General features: G+C 40.9%; 1 protein-coding gene across 2 annotated transcripts in view; it reads left to right on the top strand.

Moving 5' to 3' along the window:
• The window catches only part of RELN (reelin), a 287,656-nt gene that overhangs the window by 219,340 nt on the left and 51,779 nt on the right, over positions 1–16,537 (top strand). For both annotated transcript variants that reach the window (XM_030480802.1, XM_030480801.1), the window contains exons 29-36: positions 1,498–1,655; positions 2,555–2,762; positions 8,338–8,414; positions 9,914–10,072; positions 12,037–12,225; positions 12,452–12,725; positions 15,348–15,488; positions 15,582–15,759. In XM_030480802.1, the coding sequence (XP_030336662.1) occupies positions 1,498–1,655; positions 2,555–2,762; positions 8,338–8,414; positions 9,914–10,072; positions 12,037–12,225; positions 12,452–12,725; positions 15,348–15,488; positions 15,582–15,759 (1,384 nt within the window). The remainder of the gene's footprint in view (positions 1–1,497; positions 1,656–2,554; positions 2,763–8,337; positions 8,415–9,913; positions 10,073–12,036; positions 12,226–12,451; positions 12,726–15,347; positions 15,489–15,581; positions 15,760–16,537) is intronic.

The raw sequence follows: 16,537 nt of genomic DNA, 5'->3' as shown, positions 1-16,537 counted from the left end.
TCCTATTAAATGATTCAACTAAAAGTTAAGGACTGAAAAATAATAACCAAAATATTTTTTCTTCAACCAATTCCCTATGCAGTGGGTCAGCTGGAGCAACTTGGTGTAGGTTCACTGAAGCCTCTGGAGCAGTTTCAGTTATACAAGTTAAGGATTAGGTCACTGTTTTCATAGAATCATAGAATCGTAAGGGTTGGAAAGGACCTTAAGATCATCTAGTTCCAACCCCCCTGCCATGGGCAGGGACACCTTGCCCTAAACCACGTGGCTCAAGGCTCTGTCCAACCTGGCCTTGAACACCACCAGGGATGGAGCATCCACAACCTCCCTGGGCAACCCATTCCAGTGCTTCACCACCCTCACTGTAAAGAACTTCTTCCTTATATCTAATCTAAACTTCCCCTGTTTAAGTTTGAACCCATTACCCCTTGTCCTACCACTACAGTCCCTAAGGAAGAGTCCCTCCCCAGCATCCTTGTAGGCCCCCTTCAGATACTGGAAGGCTGCTATGAGGTCACCACGCAGCCTTCTCTTCTCCAGGCTGAACAGCCCCAACTCTCTCAGCCTGTCTTCATACGGGAGGTGCTCCAGCCCCTGATCATCCTCGTGGCCCTCCTCTGGACTTGTTCAACAGCTCCATGTCCTTTTTATGTTGAGGACACCAGAACTGTACACAGTACTCCAAGTGAGGTCTCACAAGAGCAGAGTAGAGGGGCAGGATCACCTCCTTTGACCTGCTGGTCACGCTTCTTTTGATGCAGCCCAGGATACGGTTGGCTTTCTGGGCTGCAAGCGCACACTGCCGGCTCATGTTAAGCTTCTCGTCAACCAACACCCCCAAGTCCTTTTCTGCAGGGCTGCTCTGAATGTCTTCTCTGCCCAACCTGTAGCAGTGCCTGGGATTGCCCCGACCCAGCTGTAGGAATTTCATGTTGTCATCCAAGAATAAAAACTTCGTATTTCTGTCCACGTGTCCTGTGGGGCGCATTATTTGCCATTATTTTTAGAAAGTAGATGATTTTTCTTGTATCCAAATTACTTGAAGGTTTTTGACTCTGAATTCAGCAATCCCATAACAAACTCTGTATCACTGCCATTACTGAGTTCCTTTCATAAATACTGTAAGAAATGGAGTTCTGGGATTTCAATGCATAATTAGCAGTTCAGGTTGAACCAACTTGCAAAAGGCATCTTCAGAGTCATGTTCTAAGCATTCATTCTTGTTGATAAAATTGTGTATTTGTTCTTTGCATTACACTCATGGATACAGGCCAGACAAACAGAGGAAGTCAGAAATATGTCCAAAACTGTGGGAATATTATCCTTAACTGAATTTGCACAAGATGTAAAGTGTCAGAAATATTTTCCAGGCATCCATTTGCATCTTATTTGGAAATGGCTAATTTAGGAAACGCTTCTTTTAATCTTTAGCAAGAATCAGTAGATACTGAAGCCGGGAATAGTGATCCTGTGCCCTTCATTGTTGTTTCTCTACAGTAAGACTCGATTCCGCTGGATCCAGGAGAGCAGCTCCCACAAGAGCGTGCCTCCTTTCGGCTTAGATGGCGTTTACATTTCTGAGCCTTGCCCCAACTACTGCAACGGTCACGGGGACTGTGTCTCAGGGGTCTGCTTCTGTGACCTTGGCTACACAGGTAAGACAACCCTTTTTAGGTGTGATTACAAGCACTGGCTGAGTTAAAGCTGTAAATTTAGCATCTTGGTTTTCCTCTCCAATATTCCGGAAAAATATCTGGTGACATCAATTTCATGGGCTGCCAGCAAGAATCTTTTCATTTTGTTAAATAATGTTCAGCACAGGCAAAACAGAGCAGTTGAAGGCGGCGGACACTGGTGATGTTTCTGGCAACTGTAATCTTTGAACATCACCATCTGTGTGAATGGGAAGGGTCTAGCAATAGAAGAGAAAACAAAATAAAATATTATAAACTAAAAAGTCTGCTTAAAAGCCTTTGGATCATCTTCAAAAGAATTGCTGCTGGTTTTAAGTCCCCTGGCCATCAGATGGCATGGGACCAGGAGGGAACATATGTTCTGACAGGCCCTTCTGTGGAAAATTCTGCTCACTTTTGGTTTCAGGGGCTTTTATGCTGTAATACTAAAAAAAAAAAAACCCAAACCCAATGAAAAAAACCCAGTGATTGACATAACCAGTTGCATGCTGCACTCTTTCAACCCTCTATACCAACAAAGCAATGAGCTAACATCTTTTGCTGAATTTGTTTAAAATTAAATAAAAATATAATATTTTTCTGTTTACATAAAATGCCTTATCAACATAAAGTGCAGCTGGTTTTCACCTGGTGAAATAAGCCATCTTAGAGTTTAGAGGAAGAAGACTCATTCTGCCTAAGGAAATTTGTAAAGCAGATTTTAAAAAGGTACAATCCTGTCATCAGGGCATTTTCTTAGGAAAGCACAGTACTTTCTCGTGGATGCAACAGAACCGTCTGCAGTGTACTGTATCTGACCCTTACTCTGTTCAGCACAGTTTCACCAAAGCGTCTCCCATATTATCTTTTTTTTCTTGAAGCATCACATGGAACCTGTGTGTCTAATGTGCCTAATCACAGTGAGATGTTCGACAGGTTTGAGAGGAAGCTAAGCCCTCTCTGGTACAAGATAACAGGAGGTCAGGTTGGGACAGGCTGTGGTGTGCTCAGCGATGGAAAATCTCTGTACTTCAATGGACCTGGCAAAAGGGAGGCAAGGACTGTTCCCCTGGACACCACAAATATCAGGTTAATCCTCAGTGCTGCTTCTCGCAATTGTCTGTGTATTCATGTTGTCTCTTCTCTGCGTTTACATGTGTAGATGTGAGAAGGTGGGAAATGATTAGTGGGAACTCAGTAATCAATCTCAACCTGTACAAGAAATCTTAAAGGCAGAGAAATTACTTTTTTGCTCATTCTGGTGTACTATTTCTTTTTCTTGAGAGAGAATACTTCAGTTAGAAACAGTAGAATAGCAGCATAAAAAAGATATGAACTCTTTATCCTTCTGAGAAGGTGGTTTGTATTCTATTCTAGATGGACTTGCAGAAGATGTGGTCTTGAGAGTGCACAAATCCTAAGTCTCTGCACACAGCTGGTCAGAAAAACTCCTCTTCCCCTGACTGCACTGAATTGCAGGCATGGCGATGGCAGAGCAATGAGCTGTCATTTACTTGCCAGATGTTGTGAATTAGCCCACTTGTCAGAAGTGTAAATAACCAGAATGTGAATTGTTTCTGTGTAGCCAAGAGGCTAACAAGCCTTCACCTCTCTCCCTGCTACCACTGAATCCTGCTCCGCTGGTAGCAATTATCCTTTTTCTCTCAAATTGTCTAACTGATTAATGTAATTAGGATAAACAAAGAGATGTTAATCCTAACCATTATTTAGCCTGGAGTTTGCTGCTGTTTTGTCCAGTCTCATGAGGGATCATGCATCTGAAACCTTGCCCATCCTATAATTATGTCAGTTAGCTTAATAAAAGGTATTTCTCCTGAAAAATACTGCTCAAAAAGAAAGTAATGCCATGATTTGCTGCATTATTTAATTTGTGGGATCAGTCAGCAAATATTGGCCACAAGTTACTGCCACGACCCTCCAGCTGAGACAAGTGGGGCTCCTTAGGGCTGCATGGATGCTGCAGGTTTGGTGACATCCTGAGCTGCTCCCCAGCACTGAGCAGCACAACACCAGCTGCCTTTCATTTGTCCCCTGCATGTCTGACAAATACATTAATTATTTATATAATTATGTAAATTACTTCATAATTAGTTTAATTAATTGTTTGACAAATACGCATTGGCCAAGCACATGTTTGCACTGGAAGGCCTGAGTACTTCTGTTCCACTGTCTTTTTAAATCTCATGTTATTAATCCTGTGAAGCATAATACTGAAAGTAACCACATCATCAGTAAGTCTATATTCAAACAGTATTTCTGAGTTATTCCTTCTTTCCTGGAGATATCTTTTTATAAAAGAAAAGGATTTTCTTTAGCTTCAAGATTAGTTTGAAACCACTTTTAATGACACATATTGATATTTATAGCTTCCCATTTTTGTAGAGTTTGAACCATTTTAAAAGCCGGAAGACATTTTAAAATACTGAGCAATGTTCTTTCTTGACTTTTAAAATCTATCACAACTTTGGTTTTGCACAAGAATATGGTCATCTGGTGTCTCAAAACTGCCCCAAGAATGTACATGACCAGAGGGACACCTGGTAAGAGCACCTAAGATCTCTCCTCTGAGCATGTGCTCATCATGTGAGCTGCTCTCCTGCTGCAACTGATCATTTTGTCAAATAAATCATCACTGAATTTCTTTTATAAGCATTGCAGTGAGCAGTTGAACTTCCTTGAGCAATTCAAGCTTAAAGCCACATCCCTGGGCTATTTGCTGGACAGAACAAACACACTGGTCATCTCAAATACGAATGGGACTAACATCAATTTTTTGGTTTCTTCAGCCACACATGTGCTAAGGATTAGTATCTATCTCATGTTGTTTGACCAGAATATGAACTCCTTAGATTACAGCAGTTAACCCAGGCTGCTTTTATGTTCAGAGGAGAGAATAGCTGCTTCAAAAGGGCAGTGCAACTCATCCTAAAATAGGGTCTAGCAAAGGCCAGTGCTTTGTCTTCTGGAAGCATGTATTTTTTTTAATTAATTAAAGGCAGTCTGGGTTGTCCATGTAAAACTTAACTTAGACATTCAGCTTCAGACACCTTGCTTAGAACAGGGGCATCCCAATTTAATGTTTGACACATCTGTAACATTATCTGTTGGAGTTTTTTACTAGAAACAAAGTCAGACTAAGTCTGTGAGAGTGTGAAGGGTTAACTGAAAGACCCATACCCTAAAAAGAAAATAATTCCTCAGCCTAGATTTTTTTTTTCCTATTATTGGAGCTAAAATTAATGTCACTTGAAAGGGGAGATTAGAGGGAAGCACGTTTTCCCATTTTGGTATTACTTTCTGCATTCAATAATGCATTGCAGAGAATTCAGTTATCTTATTAGGGGTCATCTTAGCCCCTACACAGTTATCTTTTATTTTTGTGTGAGTTTTTGGTTGGGGGGGAGTTGGTGGCTTGAATAAACAGCAGGAAAATATGCCTTGAAAGACATACCATTAGATATGTGGATTGAGGGTTGTGAATAGGAAGGCTCTAACTCCTACAGTAGATATTTAAGCTTCTTATTTTTCAGGTTAATAGTGTTTTCCCAGACCTCTTAAGATCTCATTTCATTAAATCAGGCATGGAAAAACAAAAAATTGAAAAATAGTGCAAGACGTTAAAGTTTTATTTTCATTCTGAATTCCTGCAGAGCTACCTATGCATATTCCATATCATCTTGCTTCAGTTACACCTTTTTGAGCGTAAAGTGTAAATTTTATGTAAGGAATGTAAAGATTTTTATTCTTTTCTGTAAGAAGTACAAATACCCTTTTCCCCTTCACTCTTCTCTTCCCAGAGGAGAGGGGTCCATGGGGGCTCAGTGCTCCCAGTTCGCTCTGCTCCAAAAGGGTTGAGATGTGCCAGCCTGAGGCACATGGTGATGCTCAGGGAAGCAGCCCAACAGGGCATCACCAAACTCAGGTGTCATGCTAAGAGCTTTTTAAACTAAAGCTTGCTCTCTGAAGCCAAAGATCATAAACAAGCAATAGGTATTTGGCATATACATTAAGTGCTATCATAATCTTAGCTTTGTCCTATTGTCTCCTTATTCTTTTATATGATTGACTACACTTTTTTCACAAACTGTGAAAAAAAAATGAGAATGTTCCATAGCACTAAGAGAACTGTAAGTGTCAAAATTGATTTCACCCAGACCACTTTTTGCCCTACACTTCAGAAACCCCCTGGAGTCTCTCCATCCCTTTCTCTTTGCATGGCCCAGGGCACCAAAGGCACAATTTCACCAGCAGTATTTTCACCCTCCTGCCTCCTCATTGGCAATACAATACCTGGATACATTTTGGTTACTGATGAGCTACTTCCCCCCATTTTGATGGCCTGACCCTGATGACACTCTTTCACTATCTGTTCAGTGAGAGCATTTGCACACAGTGCCTACCTGGCAGCTAGATAAAAACCGTGGAATGTACTTTTTTCCAGTGACATCTGGCTTGTTAGCTGACTTGGCTCCCGTCTGCATTAGACTCAGTTGCTAATGACTGTGCAACCATCCCAGAGAGCTGTTCTGGGTCAAATGTTTACAGCTCATATGGACTGATTCCCCCTTCTGCAGAAAGAAGGGGTTTTGTCTTTTGTTTTTGCTTTTCACCAATCTTTACATTTGGCAAGCATAAAAGAATATTTCATCATAGGGCTGTAAATCTTTTCACCTCTGAGATCACCGTCTAGTGTTTTATTGCCTGAATACTGTCTCAGACAAGACCTGCAGCAAACATTGGACGTAGCTGGCTAAACAGTGTAATACTGTGTCTGTTCTTGAGCTATCTATGGGGTTATGTTATGAGTGACACTGATGAGTATATTTTAGCTTGCCCTAGTCCCTGTGGATATACAAAACATCTCAGATAGGAGATACCAATTTTAATAGAACTAGAGCGTGATTGGGTTTGGAGTCAGAAAAGGATCATGACATTGCGTATGCAGCAGTGGATGAGGGAAATTGGAGTCCTAGCTGCATCATAATGGCTTTGGCTGTAGTCCTGTGGCTTGTTTGTGATTTTACTGATGTCACTACAAATTAGGACCAAATCCCCTAAAGCAAAAGATGTCAACTTTGTGGGGATTAATTTGAGTGACAAATCAAGCCTTGTTTCTTCACACAGAGACATAAAATTAGTATTTAAAATAAAGAAGTTATGTGCAAGCAGTAAAATTAATGAAGTCCATTTTCCTTTAGGTTTGTGTTCTTTTTTTTCCCCAAAACCCTGTTTGGCAATAACCCCACATCACACTATGTGCTCCATGAGGACACCCCCAGCACAAGGGACAAACAGTTACTTCCCAAAAATATCACTTCAGTGAGTACTTCAGTAGTTGTAACACAGCAGGCAGGCATCATCCTAAGTCAAAAATTGGCTAGGAAACAAGAGGTAGAATAGTATCACCAACTTTCAGCATGTGAAAGCTTATTGTGGTGATGAGTCCCAGTTCCCTGCTCAGTTCAGGTGCTGGTTAGGATGTTCAATTCAGACAACCTGTGAAGAAGGCATAGGTAAGGGGCAATGGCATTCTTCTCAGTCATCTCAGTGCACTTTACATTGGTTATGACCAGATAAGACTCAGATGAATGCTGGAGACATGCAATGAAATTTGTTGAGTGAGCAGCAGGACATTAATTGAAATTAATTGCTGTTATAGAGCACAATAGTGTGCATCTAAGAGGAAATGTAAACTACTCTAATACCACAGAGCTACAGTTAAAATTATCAGTTCGGCAAGGATATCAAGGAATCATTGCAGATTGGGAAAAAAAAAAAAACAAAAACCAATATTTTGGAGCACAAGGATGGAATAATTATTCATTCAAAAATAGATAAATAGGGATGTTCCAGGTTAATCCAAAGTTCTGACAGTAAAAACAGTGACACTTTCAAATGCATGTTGTGGCTTTAGAAGGGTTGTAGAAAATGGTTATGTGAAAAATCGAGGACATGGAAAAACTTTCATGCAGAGACAGATGAAAAGGTTGCCATGGTTTACAGTAGAAATGAATAAGAGAAGGTAGGGATGATAAAAACACTGGCAATAAGGAAGGTTGAAAGAAAGGCAGATCAGGAGCACATTTTTTTCTCTGTCTTATGGCAAAAGAACAAGACAATATTCAATGAACTCAAAATGTATAGGTTCAAAATCAAAGGGTCTGCTTCACAAAATGTCCTATGAATGCTTTTCACTGAAAGCTGTTTACATCAAGAATTTAAGGACCAAAAAGGAATTGGTGATTTAGTGAAGATACAGGAATTTAATTGACACTAATACTGTATTTTAAAGCTTAAACCAGTTTCCAGTTGCAAGAGTTCAAGGTAAGATCTGACGTAAGGAGCAGATTTGCCTGCTTTGGAGATTTTGTGTCTTTGTGTGAAAGAAGGAACTGCTAAATTCTTCTACTCAGTCCAGCACAGAATCAATAAACCACATCACCTTCTTCTGTCTTGAGTCCTCCACTGTTTACTATGGCCATTCTTGGTTTCACTGGGAACATTACTTGATCAATAAGCCTGGAATAATAACCTAACTGAAAATGCCACATTAGTTAAGGGAGCAGAGTTATCCTGACTGATGTCATGCTATCAGAAGATAATTACACTTCTACCCTGTTTTTCGGTTTTTGTTTTTTAACAGGCTAGTTCAATTTTATGTACAAATTGGAAGCAAGGCTGTTGGTAACTCCTGCAACAGACCAAGAGCCAGAAATGAAGGTAAAGCCTCATTTCCTTATAACAAGCTTTTTGTGGTTTGGATCTTTTACAGTGTTTTTGCCTTTTACCGCCTTTACAAAATCAAAAAGATTGTTTTATTTTTAACATTGATTACCGTTTCAGTTTTTATAAATGGTGCAGAAACTATTTACTTTTGTTCCACATTTGTATTTATACTTATTTCCACCAAACCTAATGGTGTTCTGTCAGGAGGAATAACTGTAATGGTTTAAGAAAGGCAACATTTACAAGATGAGGTGTAATAGCTTTTATTAGACTACTTGATAGTGTTGGAAAACAGGTAAATCTACAAGTACACAGGACTTTCTTCAAGTCTGAAATGAAAGGAATAAAATTCAGTTTCAGGATAAAGTGGGCAACCTCCACGGTTGACCTGGAGAAGAGTTGTGTGCTTGAAAACTTGCTCAGCTTCTCAACTATGCCAGTGGGTCTAATAAAAGATTGCCTTCCAACCCAAGCTCATGCATGGTTTTCCTGAAGCACAAAATTATAAAGCTGCAGCTGAAAATATATTTAGTCTAAAGAAATTAATCTCTCCTACCTGCCTCCTCTCTTATTTTACCCACATGCTTAGTTATTGGGGTAGGGGGCTGATATTTGTGTTTGGGAAGGATCAGCAGAGTTATGGGAGCAGATTCCCCATATGAAGTGGTCTAGTTCATGAAGACAGACCACTGACATCTGGTAGGTGAGAAACTTAATTTTCCTCTCAGTATAAATCATTTAACATCAGTGGACTGTTTCCTGATTTATGATATTTGCATTGATACTGACTCACAACTGTCATCTTTCAGCACAGATTACACTGAGGATTTGATTCTCCTCTCATTTGCACACCAGTATAAGACACAAGAAGATCTATGATCTTCAAACATACACTAGTATAAAAGAGTTTTAAGAGAAGAAATGTACATAAGTGCTTTCTTGTATTATCCCCTTTGATGAGCACATAAATGACTTCACAATTCTGCTATGTCCTAGTATTTGCCATCCTGTGTGTTACATACAAAAACTATCTTAAATTACCTAAATATTACGATAAGAAACTTTGAAGGATGCTGTGAGCTTGCACAGGTTGCATGAGCATTGTGAACTACCCATATGGGGAGCCCAATTATCAGAATTACAACCTAGTGTCCCACACGAATTGCAAGAATACCCAACATGAAATAAATACTGACTATATGAGCAAAGACACATTATTCCTATCCTTTCTGTGGTATAATCATTAGTTTCACTGAGGTTGCAAAAGATTTGATCCTTTGAGTTTGGTGAAGACAAGCAAGATAATGTTGACAGCTGGCGAGCCTGTGTCACCTTTGCAGTAGGACTTCATCCACAAAATGCTCCTGGACCAGGAGATGTCAAAAGTCACAGGCACTGGATGGAGGTTGGCAGCTCCCAAGAAAAGGCTGAAGAGTTGCCCCAATTTGCTCTGTACAATCAGACTAACTGCCTTTCTTAATTTTAAAACATAGGACTTGTTGTTCAATACACAAATGACAACGGGATCACCTGGCATTTGCTGCGAGAGCTGGACTTCATGTCGTACCTGGAACCCCAGGTCATTTCAATAGACTTACCTCGGGAGGCCAAAACCCCTGCCACTGCTTTCCGCTGGTGGCAGCCACAACATGGTAAGCAACACCATCCTAAAAATTTATTAAGCAGCTTTACACAACCCACATGTCAATGCTTCTCAGTATGGACATTTTCCACAGAAACTTCAGCTTACCAAAAATACAGTGTGATGAATGGTTGAGTGCTGTAAGAGCGTATTCAATCTTTCCTCAGTCACACTGCAGACATGATTTTATTTTATAGCACCAAGTAGAAGAGTGAGCTTAAGAGTAAAATTGTTTAAGACCTAAGTTTAAATCAAAGATACTGAGAGATAACAGAGGGGAGGAGAAAAGCATATTGCACACATAAGCCTGAATAAGGTTAAAGGGTTTATCAGAGATGCAAAATGGTGTACACATTTTATCTCATTTTTTCTCTATTTTGAAAGAAGAAACATAACTTGGCCTTGAATCTGGGTACCTGGTGTCTCCCACCTCACTATTTTAATATCTCCATACTCCAAAACAGGACCCCCCCATCCTCTGCCATTTCTAATGTCCCAGCAGCCTGCTCCCCTGCCTTCTGCTGCATCTCCGAAGCCCACTCAGTCACTTCCCACATCTTCAACTGAAAGTAAAACCCTGGCGCTGACTGATACCTATAGCCACTGTGAGAACTTCTACCTTGCGTGGGAGCATGTTACCACTATTAAAGGTGTCCTGATTAAGTGTCTTGCCTTTGTGCAGCACCTCCTGTATCTCTGCAGGAAATATAAGGTGATACTCAGAAACATAGCTAAGTACATTTTAACAGCAATTCCCTGGTGAGAAAAGTACACAGCTTACATTCAGCTAATTACGGTACGCAGCTTCTTGGACATAGCTTGTCATTTTGATGGTTTTTATTCATACATTTTCTTACAAGGTATGTGCTGGACCTGATTATCCTCCCTAGCCAAGAGAGTAGAAAAGGCAAAAGGGATGTGATTTAGTTAAGAAGCCAATTCATTTGGGGAAAATGCTGAGTAGCAATGGGTGTACCACAGTCCATCATTCCACCACTATCGTTTGCACTGGTGAGTGGTGCAATGTCAGACCTGTTGCTCCCTACCTGTGTCCTGTCCATGGCCACCTGCTCTGGGGGCACCTGGATGATATCTGTCCTTGCTGAAAGCAGTCACTTGAAGGCCACTTGGTGGCAGTCCTGTGGCTCCCAGTAAGAGGGAGAGTTTATGACTAGAGGTTGAAATACCACCATCCATACCAGCGCTCATAGGTGACAACCACTCCTCATTACAGATATTAGCTGCTTCATAGACTTTCCTCTGTCTTCCATAACTCAGTGCTGAGTGGCCCCATCAGCCCACATTCCTCATAGTAACAAGACAGAAGTCTGGGCACATTGCTGCAAGCTCACAACTTCTTGTCGAGACTTTCCTTCTTCTCCTGTGAGGGCAGTGATTGTACAGTACAATGGCATTTTCAGCATGCCAGTATAAAGGTGAATTGAAATGAAGGGCTGGAGAAAAGAGCTGGAGATGATGGTGAACTAAGATGCCTGTAGACTGCACAGCAAGAGATGCGAGGTTTCCAGGAAGGAGAAGAGCACTTCTATGAATATCATCTATATCAAGAGCCTCCTGCATTTTCCTTTGTGTACTATCTTCTTCCATACAAAAGGTACTTCGGGAGCTAAACAGAGGCCTTCCTGATTTGGCTGTGGGGAATGTCAGGAAGGTTGTGACCCATAAAATGAAAATCCTCAGTCTAGGGACGCAGGGAGTATCTCATTCAAACACAGGGAGAGCATATGATGATGATGAAGGCACTGAAGTTTGAGAAATGAAGAGCGAAGTACCTGTGTTTATCCAAAATAGAAAGATACTCTAGAGTCCACGTTCCTTCTGAACAATGTTTTAGTCTTGTTTAACAGTGCTCAATCTATGTGACTGAGTATGGTTCACTGCGTGAACACAGCATATGGGTATAAAAAATAACTTACAGGGACTCCACTAACCTGCCTGTTCTGCTTTTTATAGGGAAGCATTCAGCTCAGTGGGCTTTGGACGATGTCCTTATAGGGATGAATGACAGCTCTCAGACTGGCTTCCAGGATAAATTTGATGGAACTGTGGATTTACAAGCAAGCTGGTACAGAATACAAGGAGGTCAAGTAGACATCGACTGCCTATCTATGGATACAGCTCTGATGTTCAGCGAAAACATTGGTATGTCTCACCAAACATTGCTAGATTTCTGTGAGTCTGTTTTATAAATTGTTCATGAGTCAAGTTTTTACAGAATGGGAGGTATAGACAAATCCAAGTATATAGCAATCCACAGGGAAGAGAAGGCTGAAAAAAAAGTGAAAATACAGATAACATCGGAAGGACAGTACTGAAAACATGCATAAGGTATATTTTTTTTCATTCTTGTTTTTCTCTCTTTTCTTAGGAAAACCTCGTTATGCTGAGACTTGGGATTTCCATGTATCAGCCTCCACATTCTTGCAGTTTGAGCTGAGCATGGGTTGCAGCAAGCCATACAGCAATTCCCATAGCATTCACCTGCAGTATTCTTTAAACAATGGGAGAGACTGGCACCTGGTGACAGAGGAGTGTGTCCCTCCAACCATCGGCTGTCAGCACTACACCGAGAGCTCCATCTACACTTCAGAAAGATTCCAAAACTGGAAGAGAATAACAGTCTACCTCCCACCCTCAACCAAGTGAGCATTGCTCTTCTGGCTGTTTAGCATGATAAAAATTTTGCTGATCTAATTTGAGCAAACATCCCCCAGCTTGGGAATTTTCTGCATGTCTTTTAAATTATTAAATGTGTGTTGTCACGCCATTGGAATTTTAAATTTCACTTCAAAATATTTCATCAGATAAAGTCTGAACTGCAGGAACTTAAGGAAGGAACAACTTTGGATGAGTGAATTCTGAAGTCTTGCCTATTATCTATGACAGCAAGAACAGGAATGCTAAACCAAGTTTTTCTAACATTTACCCAGTAAAAAGCAAGAACTAATGCCCTGACCCTTGCTTTCATATAAACATGTTTTCTGTCACTACATGTAAATGCCTAAATATTTAGGCATGCTAGTCATGGCATTCAGCAAGTCAAAACACATGTTTCTGGATGTGCCACTTCCACGTTTTTGACCTGGAGGAGAGTTCTGGCTGCCTCCTAGTGATATCACATGGTTGTAAATGGATGTGGCAGATATGTCGGCATCCATCTCTCTGAATAAAACCATGCTCTAGTTTAGAAATAACAGATGATGATATTGCTTACCATTATTCTCAATAGTTCTGTAATTCTTCAAAGCACCCTACACATTATGTCTGTAAATTTCACCACCCAGAAAATACAGTGGTAAAAATGGACACACAGTAAATGAACAGGGACTGGGGCTCACATCATGGTTTCTAATTCCACAGTTTGCTCCAAGGGACCATACACCTTCTTCTGAAGAATCTTCTTCACAAATATAATATTCTGATCTTGTCAAAGTCTCAGGGCATTTCTCTGTGCATTGTACACAGCACATTTCCTGCCTGAGCAAATGCAAGATGACCTAACCTATAGCATTTTCATTGGGTTTTTTTGCAAAATATTTTCTTCATCTGAGGATAGCAAGGCAGTCAGCAATCACAGCAGCATGTATGTATGTGCATGTTTGTACATATATATTTATACATTGTTTATACATATATATATGAACATGTGTTCGTATATTTTGTTTTTTTCTTTCCACAACACAGTATAAATTAACTTTCATTACTTCTTACTTTACTGAAGCAATTATACTGTCTTTGCTAGCAACACGTGGAGCTGCGGAATGCTAATCACAGAACCACAGAATCACAGAACCATTAGGGTTGGAAGGGACCTCTGGAAATCATCCAGTCCAACCCCCCTGCCAGGGCAGGGCCACCCAGAGCAGGTTACACAGGAACGTGTCCAGGCGGGTTTTGTATGTCTCCAGACAGGGAGATTCCACAACCCCCTCGGCAGCCTGTTCCAGTGCTCTGCCACCACTAATGTAAAGAAGTTCTTCCTCATGTTGAGGTGAAACTTCTTGTGTTCTAGTTTATGCCCATTGCTCCTCATCCTGTTGCTGGGCACCACTGAAAAGAGTCTGGCACCATCCTCCTGGCACTTGCCTTTGAGATATTTATATGCACTGAGATCCCCTCTCAGTCTTCTCTAGGCTAAACAGGCCCAGTTCCTGCAATCTCTCCTCATAAGAAAGATGCTCCAGACCCCCGATCATCCTTATGGCTCTCTGCTGGACCCTCTCCAGTAGTTCTTTGTCTTTCTTACTGAGGATCCCAGAACTGGACACAGTGCTCCAGATGTGGCCTCACTAGGGTCAAGTAGAGGGGGAGGTTCACTTCCCTTGACCTGCTGGCCACACTCCTCCTTATGCACCCCAGGATACTATTGGCCCTCCTGGCCTCAAGGCCACACTGCCAGCTCATAAGCAACTTATCATCCACGAGTACTTCCAGGTCCTTCTCAGCTGAACTACGCTCAAGCAGCCCCCAAGCTGTGCCGGTACTTTGGGTTCTTCCTCCCCAGGTGCAGTACCCTACACTTGCCCTTGTTGAACCTCAGTAGGTTTCTCTCCACACAATTCTCCAGCCTATCAAGGTCCTGCTGAATGGCAGCACAGTCTTCAGGTGTACCAGCCTCTGCCCCCAGCTTTGTATCATCAGCAAACTTGCTGAGGGTACACTCTAGCCCTTCATCAAGGCTATTGATAAACAAGTTGAATAAGACTGGACACAATATTGATCCCTGGGGAACACCACTGACTACAAGCCTCCAACTGGATTCTGCTCCACTGATCACAACCCTCTGAACTCTGCCATTAAGCCAGTTTTTGATCCAGCTCACTGTCCATTCATCTAACCCACATTTCCTAAGTCTACCTATGAGGATGTTATGGGAGACAATGTCAAAAGCCTTGCTGAAGTCAAGATAGACAATATCCACTGCTCTCCCCTTGTCAACCCATCTTGCCATGTCATCATAAAAGTCTATTAGATAGTTTCTGCTCAACCATTATATTGACCAGCAAGAGTTGCAGCAATGTTCTTTCTCGGTTTTCACTTTGGGCACCTTCCTTTAGAGTCTGCTGCAATCTTACCTAAAAAACTAACCTGAGAAATCGAAACTTCTGGTTGAAACTGGAATATGAATTTTTTCTAAATATGGGGAGTCATGCTTGTTAATATGCTTTTCTTCTCCTGAAGTCTATGGGATTTTCTTCATCATTTAGCACTATATGGAGCATATATTTTGAAGCCCGAAATACATTCACTCTGTTTTTTTCTAGCTCTCCCAGAACACGATTCAGATGGATTCAGTACAACTATGCTTCTGGTGTTGATTCTTGGGCTATTGATAACGTGGTCCTGGCTAAAGGGTGTCCCTGGATGTGCTCAGGCCATGGCATCTGTGATGCAGGTCGTTGTGTGTAAGTAGCAACCTGCTTAACCTGCTTCATAGAAAGGATGTTGTTTTATCTAGGCCAGATGCATAACACCTTTTCCTCCTGATTTGTTGCTAGGTGTGACAGAGGCTTTGGTGGTCCGTACTGTGTCCCTGTCATTCCTCTGCCATCTGTCCTGAAGGATGATTTCAATGGTAACTTGCATCCAGACCTTTGGCCTGAGGTCTACGGTGCTGAGAGGGGAAACCTGAATGGTGACACCATCAAGTCTGGAACAGCTCTCATTTTTAAAGGGGTCAGAGACTTCTTACATTGAAAACATGAGTAAAACCCAGTGGAGTTAAAAACAGAAAGTAATGTTTTGTTGTTTTCCCCCATATGTTTATGTCAGAGTCTTTAGGCTCGAATTTGACATTTTAATTTCTCTTGTCTTTCCCTGCCCTAAATATGCACCATGTTTGTCACAGTTGTTTTTTATGAACAAATGGGTTTCATCTGTTTGTTGGCCATTACTTTTATTTATGGTATAAATTCCTCCTTAACCATCAAAGGAAAAAAATGAAACTGCAGGTGAGATTCCTGAGGCCGAGTGATTTGGAAATATGGTACACATTACAATCAATTGGGCTTGTGTCTTGAAATCTCCTGATTGGCTTTTGAGTATCTTGAATAATACAAATTATTCTGTAGCCTGTGTAATCAAAGTTTATGTGATTAGCCTGTGTTTTACTTAATTCTATCATTTTGACATTTTCTAGATCTTTAAGGATTTTTTGTTAATTACAGGTTAAAAAAGGCCAGGAAATGCAACATTTTCTGATCTTCTCAGCTCTTCAACAAAACACATCATAGAAAGACTTTTGTCCACATAAGAACACAAGTTTTAAGCTCACACATGACTCTTCCTTTGAAACTGTTTGGTGTAGAAATTAATTTTTAGAAATATTTCTTTGCAAAAAATTGACTCCAGTTCAACCTCTTTAGATCATTTAAATCACAAATCACAGGATGTGAATTGTCTAAAACCTGGATTGATTGTTCCTGCAGGTTGTTCCCTAGGGAATGGGTCTGAG

Source organism: Strigops habroptila, chromosome 3, assembly GCF_004027225.2.
Source record: "Strigops habroptila isolate Jane chromosome 3, bStrHab1.2.pri, whole genome shotgun sequence".
NCBI lineage: Eukaryota > Metazoa > Chordata > Aves > Psittaciformes > Psittacidae > Strigops > Strigops habroptila.
This window is presented reverse-complemented; position numbering and strand designations above follow the sequence as displayed.